This window comes from Crocodylus porosus, unplaced genomic scaffold, assembly GCF_001723895.1.
Source record: "Crocodylus porosus isolate Cpor-Errol unplaced genomic scaffold, CroPor_comp1, whole genome shotgun sequence".
Taxonomy (NCBI): Eukaryota; Metazoa; Chordata; order Crocodylia; family Crocodylidae; genus Crocodylus; species Crocodylus porosus.
The window spans coordinates 7,412,679-7,429,840 of NW_017728934.1; the positions used below are offsets into that span (position 1 = coordinate 7,412,679).

At 45.4% G+C, this 17,162-nt stretch overlaps 1 protein-coding gene across 1 annotated transcript in view; it reads left to right on the forward strand.

Moving 5' to 3' along the window:
• LOC109317469 (eosinophil peroxidase-like) overlaps positions 1-17,162 on the forward strand; it is a 55,875-nt gene that overhangs the window by 21,313 nt on the left and 17,400 nt on the right. The window contains exons 4-10 of the mRNA XM_019546179.1: positions 523-646; positions 3,098-3,227; positions 5,390-5,477; positions 7,989-8,122; positions 9,226-9,541; positions 10,697-10,857; positions 14,217-14,469. Of these exons, the coding sequence (XP_019401724.1) occupies positions 523-646; positions 3,098-3,227; positions 5,390-5,477; positions 7,989-8,122; positions 9,226-9,541; positions 10,697-10,857; positions 14,217-14,469 (1,206 nt within the window). The remainder of the gene's footprint in view (positions 1-522; positions 647-3,097; positions 3,228-5,389; positions 5,478-7,988; positions 8,123-9,225; positions 9,542-10,696; positions 10,858-14,216; positions 14,470-17,162) is intronic.

Here is a 17,162-nt window from a genome sequence, read left to right on the forward strand (position 1 = left end):
TATGTATGTATTAAAAAAAGAAAAACTTGGGGTTTTGCTACACCAGCAGCACAGAAGGGGGGCTGTGGGAGGCCTTTAATTTTTATCATGGATTTTGGGTTTTTAATCAGAGAAAACCAGGATCCCTGGATAAGCTACTAGAAACTTTACACTCCTTGAAATAAATTTAATTTTAGCAGTATCTGAATCAGGCCTGTATACTAAATGAAGGGATTCAGTCCTGGTATCTCCATTTTCTTCTCTGTAAACTCCAAAACAGACAAGAGAAGGAGGAAATTAATCAGACCTCTCCCAGAAGTTAAAATATCAGGTGATTTCCATCCTGAGAGCTAGCATTACTTGATGTCATTTCTATTTGCATAAACTGGAAAGAGTTTTTGAATGATTTTCTATACGTCTGTCTGTTTCATTTCTGAGACTGTCAGGGAAATGCAAATGCATCAGAGACTGGCCTAGAAAACTGAAGAGATTATTACTGATATGAGTAAAGAGATGCTTCCTTTTGATTTTCTTCTCTTGCAGATCTGCTAGATGGGGAACAGAAAGCAACAATTTCCAAAGCTACTGGCTGCACGTATCAAAATCACCCCATCAAGTGCACAGAGAATAGCACTTACCGGACCATCGCAGGAGAATGCAACAACAGGTAAAGCACTAACTCTTTTTCCTTAGGGCCAGGGCGTTTTCCAGTCTGCAGAGTCAGTGTTAATGCCTGAAGGTAGTTTGTGTAAACACCACTCCACCAGGCACAGGAAAGAGTATTATTATTCTTAAGGTAACATCTAAAAAACCTAGTCTTGGAACAGAGCCAGGTGCTGTAGAAACATATAACCAAGAGAAGGATCTTACAGTTTGAATAGTGTATGAGACAATACTGTATTTGAAAAATAGAATGGAAGTCTGTAATGATGACACAGATTTTAATATTGCACATGAAAGACAGAGTTAATGTTCATGCTCCTTCACCAGCTTCCTTTATTACAAGAGTACTATATAGAGTTGAAGCATGAGTAAATACAGGAGGCAAGCAGAGGAACATAGAAAGGCTGATTGGAAATAAATCACTTCCATCTTCATTCTTTGCCAGAGTATTTACAAGTCTTGCTGCAGAGGTGTGACTGAGAGTTAGCTACTTTGTCCTGGTGCTGAAGCTCAGCTCCAGCAGGAAAGCACAGCACAGCACAGCAACAGGTCCTTCCTAAAACTCTTTCTCCGCTGTGATCTACACTGTGCACTGTGAACAAACCAACTGAGCCCTCAAAATACTGTAAGGACACCTCACGCTGGTTTAGTTTAGCGTGGACTACAGCTTGGCAGCAAAGGAGTCCAAAACCTGTCAAATGAAGAAGGCTTAGAGTCACCCCAACCATCTCAAAGAGGGGAGCAAGGCCCTGCTGCCTGTGCAGACACCTTCTCAGATGGGGCTGTTTGAAAGCCACATTTCTAAAGAACAAACACTACAACTTTTTCAGATCTGTATATGTAACTGCAGTACTTGTCTAGGTCACAGGTCAGGGTATGAGGCCACAATACACAAGCTACATTCAACTTGCTCTGCTTTACTTAGACTAAATCATCTAGTTGGTATTCACTTAATGTAGAGACCCCTTTGCTCACTGGCACAGCATTGCCCCAGCCTTCTTCTCAGGGGCAGGGCAGTAAAGACTGAGGGCAGAATTCTGTTACCCCATGCACACCTAAATGGCACTTACTCAAGGTATACCTGGCCAGTACTGTACCCTAGCAGTCAGTGGCACACAATATAGGAGCAGCTGCTAATGGCTCCCTGCCATGGGGATGATGTTGCCTGATTTTTTTTTTACTGCTGACATGTCAACAAGCCATTTAAACACCAGCTTTTGGTAGCAAAAAAGGTGGTGACATCTCTTCCTGCAGCAGCAAACCTCTGGCAGCTGCTCCTGCACTATGTGCCACTCTTCCCTCCCTGCTACCAGAGCCAGAGATATGTCAAGTGCAAGTTTTAGGGGTTAGATGGGGAAAGGAAATGGGGCAGGAGGGTGAGGTGCCCCCCCTAGTTCCTTTCTGGCCTCTTACTTAGGCAGCAATAGAGGTTTGTGCACTACTTATTCACCCATGATTACACTGCTGCCCTTACTCACCACTTGACTTGTATTTTTAAAACTTACACACAGTTTTCATTCCTATCACCTCTGCAGTGTGGACACAATGTACCCATTTATGCTGAGCATGCATTAGCTGGGCAGCTGTACATTGTGTACACCCCAGAAAAAAAAGACTATTCCATGTTTTAGCCCCAGGGCTGTGCAGTTAGGGCACTTGCCTAGCAAGCAGGAAACTGAGGCCCTAGCCCCTACCCTCTTCCACAGGGTGTTTAAATCTGTGTTTTTCTGATTTCCATCACCATGTTCTAACTACACTGTGGGTTAGGCGTTAGCCAGACCCCTCTCAGGTGTGCCGTGATGTTCAAGACAAAGATCTCAAACAGAATCTTTTCCCCCAAGAAATCCTGAGCTTATCAATATTATTCCACAGATTTTCAGATGCTGTAAAAGTGCACAGTTCTCTAACTCCTTTCAAGCATAAGCTTAGAGGTAATATTTTTATTGTATGCCTATTCATTGCATGATTTCTGTGAAGTCAAGGATGAAATGTTGAAAGAGATGTAGGTTTTTAATGATGCAGTTGGGCACCTAGAAGGATTTTCAGAAAGGTCGTTAGTCTCTGAGTCTTGGTTCTCTAAACTGGAGATAATACTTCCTGCCTCCCAGGGGTGTCTTGAGGAGAGACGCATTAAAGATCTTGGAGCACCTGGATAGTATAGTAATGGAAGCCATAGAAATTTTAAATTCTGAATTAATGATGGGGAATGTAATAGGAACACAAGTATTCTTCTTTTCTCTTTATTATTAATTGTAATTGGTACTTGCAGACTGAGGGCTTTGCTTTCGTGTTTTGTCATGATCAAAATGCAGTTATTGTCTCTTAAATTGGAATAGCATTCAGACCATCATGATTCAGTTAGCTTTGAGTTCAAGAAGGAAAAATGTTCTACCTCTCTGCAGGGGCATCCTTTCTGCAGTTGCTCAGTTGCTGCTTTTTCTTTCCAATGCTTCAGGAAACATCCTCATCTGGGAGCTTCCAATCATGGATTTGCCCGATTGCTCCCGGCAGAGTATGAGGATGGCATCTCTCTTCCCAAAGGAGTCACTGAAGGAAAACTTTACAATGGATTTCTACTTCCACTGGTAAGAGGTGCTGAGGTCATTTCATTCCTTGCTTAGTGACTCCTTTTTCCAGAAATTTCCATCATGGGGATGAAGTTCTTCTTGGTTATAGGGCTGGGTTCAGGTTATAATACCATTTAAGCCTATTTTGAGGGAACAACTACAAACCTGACATTGGGCTAAGGTCATTCGGAAAGCCCCACTCCAACTTCTCCTGAGAGGTGCAGAGCAGGAAAGGAGTGACACTTGCACTTCACAACTAGTTCAGCTACCCTCAGGCAGAGAAGACCGCTCATCCCATAGTCAGATCTGGCCCTCAAAGCTATGTTGTCCTATCTGTGGGACTTCCTATGTATGGGTCCATAAATTTAGTGGCAGGTGAGTGGTAGCGGCATTAATTGGTGCTCCCATGCTGCCAAATTATCTGGCCTGTAGGACTCTCCACAGGTCTGAAAATGTGGCCCTGCCCTGGTGCATGGAGTTGCTTGATAGCCATATCCAGGTGTGTGAGGTGGGACCAGCATGCCACTGAATCTAGGTACAAGGGGGTCAGGCTGGCTGTTGACAAATGGTGTGCCTGATCACACTTTTAGCCCTACCCCACACACCAGCCATGCATGTGATCCAGGTTGTGATGTAACCCCACACAACTCATCTGGTTTGTGAAGTTGGAAGGTTCGACACTAGGGCTCTGTGAAGCTTTGGGGGCTGATTCGATTCAGAGGAGATTCAGTCTGATTCGGTGGCTGAATCTCTGAATCTGAATCGAATCAGGGGATCAATTAAAAGGTCCAAATCAATTCAAAGGTCTTGGGACGGGGGGAGGGGGTTGGGGGAGAGGGTAAGGGACCATGGGGGGACCCCTGCCAGGCCCCATCCCCCATCCCCCCAAGCACTCCCAACTCCCTACCACTGTCCCAGCTCGCCCCCACTCACTGGGTGCTGCCAGGTGTGGGGGGGTGATCCCCGCTGCCCCTACTGACCCATGCTGCATGGGGGGAGTCTCCCAACCCCCTCCACCTGTTCCCTAGCCCTCGTCATGGCTGCCCTGCCTGCCTCAGCTCCAGCGCTTTATTAAAAAAAAAAAAAAAGAGAGAGAAACCCAGGGACTCACTGTTCCTGCAGTGGCCTTGGGGCTTTGGGGGGTTGTGCAGAGCCCTCCATGTGGCTTGGAGAAGTGGTGGGCAGCAGGGATCACCCCCTCTCACCGGCAGGAACAGTGAGTCTGGGGTTTTTCTTGGTATTATTTTTCTTAAAGGGCCGGAGCTGGGGTGGGTGGGGCAGTCATAGGGGGGACTGGAGGTTTGTGGGGCTCATGCAGAGGCCCCTGTGCAGCATGGGGCAGTGAGAGTAGCGGGGATTGCTCCCTCCCAGCCCGGCAGCACCTGCTGAGTTGGGGCTTTTTTTTTCAAAGTGCCAGGAATAGGGGCAGGTGGGGCAGCCAATGCTGGGGTGGGGGAGTGGGCGGAGGATGGGCCTGGCCTGGCTGATTCAGAGATTTGGCTGCTGCTGAATCTCTGAATCAGATTAGGCTAAATCAATTCAGGACAGTGATTCTAATCACTGAATCAAATCACTGTCCCCTGAATCGGCCAAATCCGAAGTGAAAACTAGCCACTTCACACAGGCCTATTGAACACCACTGCTTTACAACACTGTTGCTGCTAATTCTAGTGGCTTCATTAATAAATAGGAAGGCAATTCTGTGAGGTCACTTACCCTGATCTAATGCTAATGGGGCCTTACAAGGCTCTTAGTCCCTTTCACTTGACTTGGGTGTTTTTCCTTTTAAAATCTCCGCCACTTTGCTCTGCATATTATCTAGAGGTAGATAGGTAGCTGGTGAACTGTGGCTACTACCTGATTGCTTTGGGCAAGAGCTTCATATGCCTCCAGAGTAAGGGAGTTTTAGGAAAGGGGTTGAAGGAGGATAGTTGACTTTGTGGGTGAAGGAAAGCATGGGAAAATACAGCAAGACATTTATTTGCACAGTTCCATGTGGATGACTGAAGGCTGCATCCCCAACAATCATATAGCTTCAGAACCTGAATTTCACAACAAAGCTTGTGTCTGGTACTCTCCTCCATATTGTAACAAACCACCTGTAAGTCACAGTACTTCCTCTCTGGGGTTGCTCATTTCACTATGTCCTCTACGTAAGTTTGTGTTTTGAATTCCTGCAGGTTCGAAATGTGTCCAGCAAAATTGTTCACACAGCCAATGAGAACATCACTCATGACCAGGAGCTCTCTTTATTTTTCATGCAATGGGGTCAGTGGGTGAACCATGATTTGGACTTGGCCCCTGCTGCTGGTGAAGGCCACAACAGTAAAAACATAAATTGTGAGACCAGTTGCACCTATCAGTCACCCTGCTTCCCGATTAAGGTATTGTTGTAACCTTTATTCCATTCTTCCCTTTCAGATATAGCACCTGGGCTCTTCAGTCTAGATTTTCAAAAGCATTTGAAGACAGTCAGATCTCTGAATTCTAGCTCTGAGACCTTCAGATGCTTAATACTTATCCATCTATAGCAAATAGATGCATTTTAGAAGCAACCAAAATAGCTGGTACCTTAGACTTAGTGTTGCTACTGCTTTACGGTGGTTGCATCTCCACATGTATTTAACTGCAGAGTATACTAATTAGCTTCAGAGTGAAGTGTCATCATGCATACATGTGACATTATTAGGCTACAGTAAACTAATTAACGCCACTGAAAGACAGTACTGTCAGGGTCATTATTATTTTATGGTGCGGTAATTAGCTGAAATTAAATGCATGTGTGGATGCTGGCTATGGATGTAAATTGCACCTGGACAGCCCGGGCAGCAGGGGAAAAGCACTTTCAACACCCATGTGCCCCAGCCAGCTCCTCTGACACCCAACACTACCACCCAGAGCCTGTGGTTGACCTCCTATGCCCTTTGCCAGTTCAGGCTGAGCAGGACAGAAGCAGCCCTGGCATAAACTGCTCAGACCCAGCTCAAATTGCTGCTGTCTCAGGTGCATGTATAGATGCTGTGCTTGGGAGTAGTTTACTCTGGCTGAAACTGGTCCAGAGTGTATTGCTTTGAACTAATTGCATGTGTAGAGTCACCCAGTGTATGTAAAAGTATAGGAGCCCTTGCTGTCGACTGTGGACTTGGGCTGTGTGCGTGTCAAGCTTTTCTAACCACAAGAAGCATGGAGTCTATGATTATGCATTATGACTCTTTATTCATCTGGTCATAGGTCTGCTACTTTCTGCAGACCCAGTCCCAATACTGAAAATTAGCTGCCAGGGGTGCATCTTGGAAGGTTTCCCAGTATGGGGGAGCTGAGGTGCTCCCCCCAACCAGGAACTTGACAACCCCCATGCCCAGCAGCCTTTTCTTCCTGGTCCCAGAGCCATCGCTGCCTTGTGACTTAGGTCCCAGGGAGCTGCAGAGCTAGGCACTTTAAAATGCCTTTCAATCTAAAATCAAGAAACTTTAGACAATCGAGCCACAGGGACCGAAACATGGGAAGAAGCTGCACACACGGTTGTTAAACATCCAATGGGAATGGGATCCCAGGTTTGGGAAGAGGCTCCCTATTCTTGGGTTTCTGGCAGAAGAGCCTGTGGGTTTGCAGCTGTCAGGGCAGGGGAGTTGATTGAAATCCATGTTTCCCCCCCCCTCCCCCACCAGTCCAGAAATTTCCAACACATGCCTCAAGCTCCCTGCTGACAGTGACCTGTTGGGGACTGATCCTTGACCCCAGTAATTGCACTTCCTGCCATGAATATGTAGCGTAAGAGAAGTGATTTTTTTTGAGACTGGGGACCAGATCCCATCATGCTTTTAAATGAACTTCTGCCAGCCCCCGTAGTTTGCTGAGCTATAACACTTACCAAATCACCATTTCCTTTATGTCACTTCTATTTTGCAACAATAAGATGGCAACCTGCCAAAATAACAACTGAACATATGTATTCTGAGGCTGAGCTTATATTAATCCCCAGGTGATGCCAGGGAGCTGTGATGAAATACATGACCTGGAGAGGTTGTGGACTCTCCACTTTTGGCAATTTTTAAGAGCATGTTAAAAAATTATCTAACAAGAATGATTTAGGAATAGTTGATCCTGCCTAGAAGCAAAGAGATGTACTAGATCCCTGATTCTCACATTTTTGGGGCTCCCATACACTTTAAAAATATTTTATACTGCTATATACTCCTAGGATTCCATGCTATGGATAATAAACATGGTCGCTACAGCTATATTTATATGGTTGTAAATATATACTTGCCTGAACCATAATGCATTTGACCAATCCATTCCTAGTAGGGCTGTGCGAAATGGGCCCTATTCGATTTGGATTCAGCCCAAATCGGGGACAGTGATTTGATTCGTTGATTTGGATCACTGCCCCTGATTCATCTTGGCTGAAACCGAATCTGAAGATTCGATGCCGTTTCAGTGAATCAGTGATTAGGACACAGGCACAGCTTTAAAAGTTTTCTTCTACATACCTGGAGGTAGCAGGCATGGCTCATGATTGCTGCAGTGCTGGGGTGGATGGAGTGTCCCACAGGAATGCGGGGAGCTCTCCAGTGTGCTCAACAATGAACCTGGAAGTAGACACGAAGTACTTCTGGACCACTTCTGGGTCTGCCAGGGAGTGTGCTGGGGGGGCCCCCATATGCCCCCAGCTTGGCAGTCGGCCACAGGGGGACCCTGGATGCCCCCCCAGGCCAAGGGGGCACCAGTCGCTGAGCTGGAGTGGGGATGCCCCCTGTGTGCTCTCCGGTGGACCAGGAAGTGAACCGGAAAAGCTTCTGGTTCACTTCCGGGTTTGCTGCCAAATGCGCTGGGAAGCCACCCCCCAGTGCTTCTGTGGGACACTGCATCTGCCCCAGTATCAGAGCGTTCAGATCCCTGGCTACCTAGAGGTATGTAGAAAAAACATTGAAAGCTGTATCTATATCTGAATTGCCAAATCTGTCTGAGTCTCTCCAAATTGATTCAGAGATTTCCAAATTGATTTAGAGAGATTAAAGGGTCCTCTGATTCAATTCAGATTCAGTGATTCAGTCACCAAATTGGGCTGAATCTCTGCTGAATGGAATCAGGGACCAAAGGTTTGCACAGCCCTAATTCCTAGCATCTGATAAGTAGACTGTTGCCTACAAAAGCTCATGCCTCTCTAAACCAGTTTAAGGGCACCTATACATGTACCCAACACCTGCTCTGACACATGGTAATTAGCACACTCCAGCAGACTCAGTATCTCATGATTCCCATTCTTCAAAATGGCGGTGGGGGTACTTTAACTAAAACTCATCAAACAAAAGCTTCTCTAATTAAAGCATCTCAGAGCACATGTAAAGCCACCTTAAGATGCCACCTTGCCATATTGTCTATAACTATATTGTAATTTATCCCACAACCCAAGCGAGATTGTAGGATTCCTCTTTGGGGAGGTGTGGGGGTTCATTCTTTCTTTTCTTCCGTTTCCCTCTTCCATTCTTTTTTCTTGCATTATATATTGAAGTTTTCTGCATATCCTCAGGAGAGGTATGCTCTACTTTAGGAAACACTGGATTGGATGGTGCTGTGAAGTCCCTTTCATCCCTATGTGCTAGGGTTCTAATTGCATAATTGTATATAGTTCTGCACAAAGACACAGAGTAGACAGCAAATTTTAAAACGTCTAAAAGAAAATATTTTCATACAACTAGAACTCAATGTCACAGGATTTGATTGAGGCCATGACTTCAGCAAGATTTGAAGAAGGATTGAGTAGTTATACAATCTAATATACAACATCAAAATTAAAGCTAACGAGCATTCTAATAAGGCCTGTAAAACCACCATGCATTAGGGTTTACACAGCTCTATGCTGATGCCTTCTGAAAAACAGGTTCTCGCAACTGCCTTGAGTAAGGTATATGATCTCTTTTTCTGAAGGGTCTGATACTGGTATATTACTACATAATATGAGTTGGATATCTACAGTTTTCATTGGGAGTAATTTGCTTTTATTGTTTTTTAGTTTCCTCCAGACGATCCACGTTTTCAGAGCTCAAATATTTGTATGCCACTTACTCGTTCAGCTCCAGTGTGCAATCCCAGAACATTTATACGAGAACAGATCAATGCAATCACGTCCTTCCTTGATGCCAGCATGGTGTATGGCAGTGAAGTACCTTTGGCTAGGTATCTGAGGAATCGGACAAACCAGCTGGGTTTGATGGCTGTGAACCAGAAATTTACAGATGCAGGGTTAGAATTACTGCCTTTTGAGAACAAGACCAAAAGTATCTGTACTTTCACAAACAAGACAGCAAACATCCCCTGTTTTAAAGCAGGTAAGTTATGTGTCCAGACCTTGAGAGCATGAGAAACTTTCATAGATTAAAGATCCATGGACAAACTGTGATCATCTTGTTTGACTTTCTGCATCACCCAAGCTTTAAGGTTGCTTTGAGTGAATCCATCTTTGGTCTAGAGCAGATCTAGAACAGGGTGCATGCCTCTTGACCCTCAGTCTCCTGAGGGTCACTGACAACTATATTTTCCAATGGACAGGCCACCTAGAGTGGTGCTGAGGCTAGGGAATCCTGATGTCTGTTCCAGGGTCTCATGGGACTATACTGTGGTAGTTACAGACCTCCCAACCCCTTCCTCCTGGTGCTCAACTCCTATCTGAGTGCCATCCTCACCTCCTGTCCCTATTTCCTTGGATTCTGTCACTCCTCTCTTCCCTGCACCCATCCCCTGGTACTGGAGCTAGGCTGTTCTCTTTTACCTCTATCCTTATGAGGCTCCAAGCAGTATACAAGGGTGCCAGAGGAACAAGCCATTTGTTTCCTTTTTTGGCTTCTCCAGGGCACTTGGACTAATAACATCTTGCTTGGCTCCAGTTGCCTGGTGCTCAGCTGTTCTGTGGAAGTGCATGCAAGGTGCAGCTACCACATCGACTGGACCATATGGAGCCTGCTCTGAGCAAAGAGAAGACCTAGATATTTTTTTCTACCAGCCTCCAACAAACTTCTACAGAAAATGAACTGTGTGAAGTATTTCAGACTCATAAGTTTCTCAGATTTGGGCTGCTATTCATAGGAACGGCACAACCACAATTTTAACACTGAGGCCTTTTCCTCTGCCAAGTTAAAAGTTCTTGCTCCAAAGACTGAAAAAATTCTTACACCTATTTCATTGAGGAAGTCCAAATACTGACCAAATAATACCATGCATGCACTCTCACATATGTGCTGGAAATGTCCAAAAAAGATTCAGCCAGGGTAGATACTTGTATGGGGAATTTCAGTCAAAATGGTTTAAATTTAATAAAATTATAAGCAATTGAAAACAGAATCTTTGGCAGGAAAAGTGCTAGTCAACTTTAACTATGGGCAATTTTTCAGCTTCACTTCTGCTGAATTACTCTGAACCCAGTTTAAGAATCTCCTTTGTACATTTTAAAACAGTTCCGTTGCTTACTTAAATCTGAATCTGTTTAGGTGATGCACGAGCACCTGAAAACCTGGGGCTTACAGCTTTGCACACCCTCTTTTTGCGGGAACACAATCGCCTGGCTGCTGAGTTAAAGAAACTAAATTACCACTGGGATGGAGAGAAGCTCTACCAGGAAGCCCGAAAAATAATAGGTGCTATGACGCAGGTACCAGCTGGAATATCATTGTTGCTGCCATTTACTTAAGGCACTTACACACGTGCATGAAACCTGCTCTGATGCACTGGAAACCCAGCGCATCAGAGCAGACTCGATTAATCAAGTCTGCTGGAGCACATAAATTGCCACGCTCTGGCAGCCTCATGCATCGTGTGTGGGGTTTTCCCTTAATACTTGAGAGTCTTATCTTTCCTCTTATCTCTCTGATTGCTAGATTTGTGTACCTCTGCATTATATTCTGGCTCTCTCCTGCTATATCTTGATCTATTTTGATGTTATCAGTCGGGAGGTGTTATTGGTGCAGTAAGACACTGACTATACAGAGAGATTTTTGACTGCATTACCCCTCTCCTCTAGTTCTTTTGGACAACATTGCAGAATTTTTAATCACGAATTGAGTCCAATTCATATATGGTTGATCGATTCTCTTTATTTTTAACTTTTCTTCTTCTTACAGCCTCTGTCAGTGAGCATTCATACAGCTTGTGAATCTTTCAAACTGTTTTACATACTTTTATTTAAACCTTTGAGAACACTTTGTTGCATTTGTTTAACACCGTAAAGATATGTACTCAACAAGTTAAAGTCATGTTCAGAACCATTTATATTATTTTTCTCTATTTCTTTCAGTATCTCTTTTTTTCTTCTCCCTTCTTGTTTCGTTTTGGGGTTTTTTCTGGGGGGTGGGGTGGGGAGAGATTGTCTTAATAAGTCCTTCTGTATGCCCCTGCTTTCTTCTTGTTTGGGTGTGAGCACAACCCAGATTTGGACTCTTCCTCTTCCCAACATACTCAGAACATCCCCAGTCCCAGTCAAATAACCCCCCTGATTAAAAACTGAACACGGAAGAATGAACTGGACCTTTGTGTAACCTGACAAGCATCCACAGCTTCTTCCTTCTTGCAGTTTCTATTCTTGTTGCACTACTTTTCTGAGTGGCTCACGAGGCAACCCATTTCTTCAGGGACTCCAGATCCTCCCCTCTGGTTGAACCTTCTCTCCTGATCAAACTGGCTCCCGAGATTCCTCTGTCTCGATCCTCTCTGAAAAACACGCTCAGTCTTCTCTCTCCCTGCACGCTGTGCCGTGCCGTGCCGGGTCTCTCCAACTTCAAAGAACAGCTGCTCCGGAAGCGGCATTCTCCCGGTACGATCGCGGTTGCATTTTTTGTTCCCTGGATCTCTTTTTTTTAACCAGTCCCTCTTCACACATCCTCCCCCTTAAGATGCCGTCAGGCACCCTTTTTTGTTGCATCCTCTCATAGTTTTCATCTGCAGTGGTGTTATGCTTCTTTGGGGAGTTTTTGTTTGGGTGACATCGGGAAAGGCAGTCAGCCACCACATTGGCTCAGCTGGGCCTAAATTAGATATCAAAATGAAAAGGTTGTAAGGCAAGGGCCCAACGAGTTATCTGTGCATTATCAGTCTGAGTGGTTTTTAGCCACTTCAAAGGGGCATGATCCGTTATTAATATGGACTTGCATCCTAAGAGGTAGTAGCGAAAATATTCTACCCCACATTTAATGGCCAGGCGCTCACATTTGATTGTGGTGTACCTTTGTTCCTGGGGTTGTAGCTTCCTACTAGCATAGGCGATAGGATGTTCCATGCCATCCACCTCTTGTGTCAACACCGCTCCCATGGCTTTGTTGGATGCATCCATCTATAGGACAAAAGGGTGATTGAAGTTGGGACTGTGAAGCACCACCTCCTTACACAAGGACTGTTGCATTTTTCAGAAAGCTTCCATACGTTCTTTGCTCCACATGAGGGGTCCATTACCTCTTCCCTTTAGTAAGTCTGTTAATGGGGCTGTTACTTCAGTATAATGTAGAATGAACTGGCAATAGTAACTAGCCAATCCTAGAAACTTCAAAGAACAGCTGCTCCAGAAATGGCATTTTCCTGGTGTGATCGCGATTGTGTTTGTTGTTCCTTGGATCAATTTTTTTTTAACCAGTCCCTCTTCACAATGTGTATCATTAGTGCAGCATGTCTTCACACTGAGAAAATGGTGGCGGTGTGCTTTGAAATAAAACAAGTTCAATATGCGTTATTTCAAAGTGCCACCTCCATTTTCTCAGCATGGGGATGCGCTGCACCACTGATATACATGATGCGTTGACGCTTTTAATTAGCATGGATCACTAATAAAAAGCACCCAGCACCATGTCAGGAACATGTTTAAAAATGCTTAATGACCAAGACAATTTCCTACTCGGGTTTGGACATGATTTATCTTTCCCTTTTGGAACTGTCTGTGAAGATCCAAATGTTTTGAGCACATTTCTAGGTTGTAAGTCCCTCTGCTATGTTTTTATCCTCACAGCTGTGCTTTTTTCTCCTCTTTAGGGCTTTATACACAGTGCTCTGCAGATTTCTTTAACTACACAGGAAGGTTTAATGTTAGCTTTTGTGCTGGAACCCTGACCTGGCTGTTCAAGGGAGGCCTCCTTCTCTGCAAATACTGCATTTGGTGCAACAGCAGACAGCCTGTAACAGATCAGCAAAGAATCTGCTTCAGTGACTCAGTGTAGGGCAGGGTCTAGGTTTGTTCTGAAGCGCCTTTTGTCAGAGGCAAAAAGCCAGGAGGAGACCTGGCTCCAAGCCATCATGCCTTTGGATAAGATGCTGTCGTCTGGGCCTGTGATGTAAAAGAGTTAACTCCAAATCCATCATCCTGGGGTAGCAGCAGGAAGAAATGTCTGTGTCTCTCAGGCAGCACTTTTTGTCCTCAAAGCACTGAGCTGCAGCAGGTCACAGAGACAGTGTTTCAGGCTTCTGCATTGAACCCTCAACTCTGACACTCTCCAAGAGCTGAATCTTGTGTGACTGGAGCTGTTTTGAGAAGGGCTTCTCCTTCAGTACCACAGCTACAGAGCTCCTTGCTCACCAGAACCAGGTGTACACATCAGAGACTCCTGTTCTGAGCTGCCCTGCTCTCTTCTGACCCAATTGTTTTACTTCCTACCACTGAATCTCACATGGGGTCAGAAATCAGCCTTTCCACCTGGGCTTTCCTGGCTTCAGTCTGTCAGGCCAGGGCTCCTAGGCCTTGTCTATACAATGGCAACAGCAGAACCGGCCTGAGTTGGGCTGCACATGCCCTACCACCTGATGACATGCTCCAATCCTCGAAGGTTGCCAGTGAGGCTGCACCAGGCCTGCAAGAGCAGGCATGGAGTGATGTGCCTGGAGAGGCCTAATTGATGGATTTCTGGGTTTGGAGACTTTTAATTAGCATTTTGCACTTCGGCAGAAAATTATGGCCAGCCAACATTGGAAAATGATAATTTTTTCTCCTTTAGGAAATGTGTGCATGAGCTGCTAACCCTGTCTCCTTTCCAGATAATAACATACAGAGACTACCTGCCCCGTGTATTTGGAGATGAGAAGGAGAAGTGGGTACCACTCTACAGTGGCTATAATGAGTCAGTTGATCCCACTGTGACAAACGTGTTTTCACTGGCTTTCCGATTTGGTCATAGTGTAGTACAGCCTTTTGTGTCCCGGCTAAATGAGGATTTCCAGCCTTCAAGTTCATATCCCTGTGTTCCGCTTCACCTCACCTTCTGTGCTTCCTGGAGAATTGTAATGGAAGGTAAGCATGCTTCACCAGGTCCATGATTGCAATCCTGCTCTAACATTAGAACAAAGACTCAACCATGTACTTAAACAGGTAATTAACTTTAAATGCCCACCTAAATCCCATTGGATTAGTTGGTTTTAAGCCCATGTTTATGTTCCTTGCTGAATTTGAGCCTAAAGATACTTGGATTACTCTTCATTTGTATCTATGTACCAGAACATTTGTTAAAGTTGCAGTTGGTAACTAAGAAAGTTTTTTCCTATGTCTTGAATCCTACTAGTCTGACACTGAAATATCCTGCTTAGTCATTTTAAATCAGATGATCTCCCTATTCTCACCATTATAAGAACTGTATAGCTTTATCTAGAGTTAAACAGTCTGTACTCATAAGCCAATAGCCCTCAACCCCCTGCACAGCACAGAGCATTATCAGAATTTCATGAAAGACGCGTGCCTCCAGTGGCTGGGGGGGCATGGCTGTGCTGGCAGTGGGAGCGCAGTGGCGGGAGTGCAGTGATGGTAAGCTGGGAACTCCCGCAGATGCTGCCAGAACTGTCCTGGTATACATCCCTTATATATTTATAGGCTGCCACCAAGTCACTCCTGAACCTACAATTTGTCAGGTTGAAGAGTCCCATGTCTCTCAGCTTTTCCTCATAAGGCCTGCTCTCTTCTCCTCTAATCATTCATGTGGCTCTCCTCTCGACTCTCTTGAGCTTCTCCACATCCTTTCGGAATTGCAGAGCCCAGAACTGGACACAGTATTCCAGCTGTGGTCTCACCAAAGCTAAGTAAAGTGGGAGGATGACTTTTCAGGTCTTGTTTGAGATGCACTGGAAGATGAAGGCTAGAGTTTTGTTTGCTTTCCTGGCTGCGGTGTCACATTGGTGGCTCATATGCATTTTGTGGTGAATCATGACCCCCAAGTCTCTTTCAGACATGGTGCTAGCTAGTGTAGTACTGCTGAGCCAAAAGTGTGGTATGGGTTCTTTCTCCCAAGGTGGAGCACCTTGCATTTCTTACTGTTGAATGCCATCAGGTTTTGATCCATCCACCTTGTAAGCCTGTTGAGGTCAGCCTGGATTGCCAACCTATCCTCTAGGATGGCTGCGCTTCCCCGTAGTTTTCCTGCACTTCCCCATAGTTTGGTGTTGTCAGCAAACTTAGCCAGTCTGCTTATAACACCTGAGTCCAGATAATTTATAAACACATTGAGGAGTACAGGTCCAAGAATGGAGCCCTGGGGGACACCACTGGTTACAGTGTGCCATGTTGATTTGGTTCCATCACCTATGACTCTCTGGGTCCATCCATGAAGCCAGTTCCCCAGATATTGGATTGTGAAATTGTCTAAGCCACAATTTACCAATTTTTCCATGAGGACATCGGGACACCAGGTGAAAGGCTTTCTTGAAGTCCAAGAATATTTTGAGTCCTGATTTTGAGTCCTGATGTTGGTCTGGGCCTCCTGACACTTCAGTGATACAGTAAATAAGAGTTTAACTTCCTAGCCCATGAGGTTCTTCAGGAGGGAACATAGGGAAGCTGCTCTACACATGGACTATGAGTCAGGTCATCTATTGCACTGGCACAGCACCTAGCACAGTGTGGACCTGCTGGGATCAAGCAAAGAGTCATTACAGCAGGTGGTGAAATGATGAGTGATCCATAGTTGGTCCATAGACTTCTTGAGTCAGGCAGAGCTTGTCCACACATGTAAGGAAGCTTTGTGACTGTTCAGATTTCACTGAGTGTTCTTCCCATGAGATGTCCGGGTAGTTGAAGTCTCCCATGACAACCATGCACTGCGAGCATGCAGCCTCAGCCACTTCCCTGGTGAATTCCTGGTTGAGCTCTTGTTTCTGATTAGGAGGTCTGTAGTAGACTCCTACCATTGTGTCCCCTGTGTCATGGTCCCCACATATTTTGACCCAGAGGGTCTCCAGTCACCTTCCATGGGTGCCAGTGTCAGCTTGCAGGGAAGTGTAGCTTTCCTTGACATAGAGAGCTATACCCCGCCACCCCTTTTTTCTGCATGATCTCTTCTGTACAGGGTATAGCCGTCTATACCTGTGGCCCAGTCATAGATGGAGTCCCACCAGGTCTCCGTTATCACTATGAGATTGTAGTAATTCTTGTTTAGAGGAGGACCAGTTCCTCCTGTTTGTTCCCCAAGCTCTTGGGATTGGTGTATAGACATGTAAGCATCCTATTGGAAGCCATAGGCTTCCTTATACTCCCAGGAGGACACCTTTCCAGGGCTGGGGTAGGAATGGATTCCCTTAGGTGCCCTAACCTGCTGGTTTTGCAGTGGTAGCCTAGTTGGGTTGCTTTGGTGGTTGTCCACCTGTCCCCTGGCAGACTTAAAGCCTGGTTGAGTAGGTCAGCCATTCTAGCTGAAAAGAACTGCCTCCTCAGTGAAGTGAGTTGGAGGCTGTCTCTTCCCAGCAGACCACTGCCTCTCTCTCTAAAGAGCGGGCTGTGGTCATGGAAGCCAAAGCCTTCCCGATGACACCAGAGCCGCAGCCCTTTGTTGACTACCTCAGTCCATCTCTCCCTCCTCAGCCCATGACCCATAACATGGATAATCAAGAAAAAAAAACACCTGCACCCCCAACCCCCTAAGCCCCACTCCCAGAGCCCTGTAGCCACTCATGACCTGGCTGGGATTGCTCCAAGCCATGTCATTCTTGCCCATGTGGATA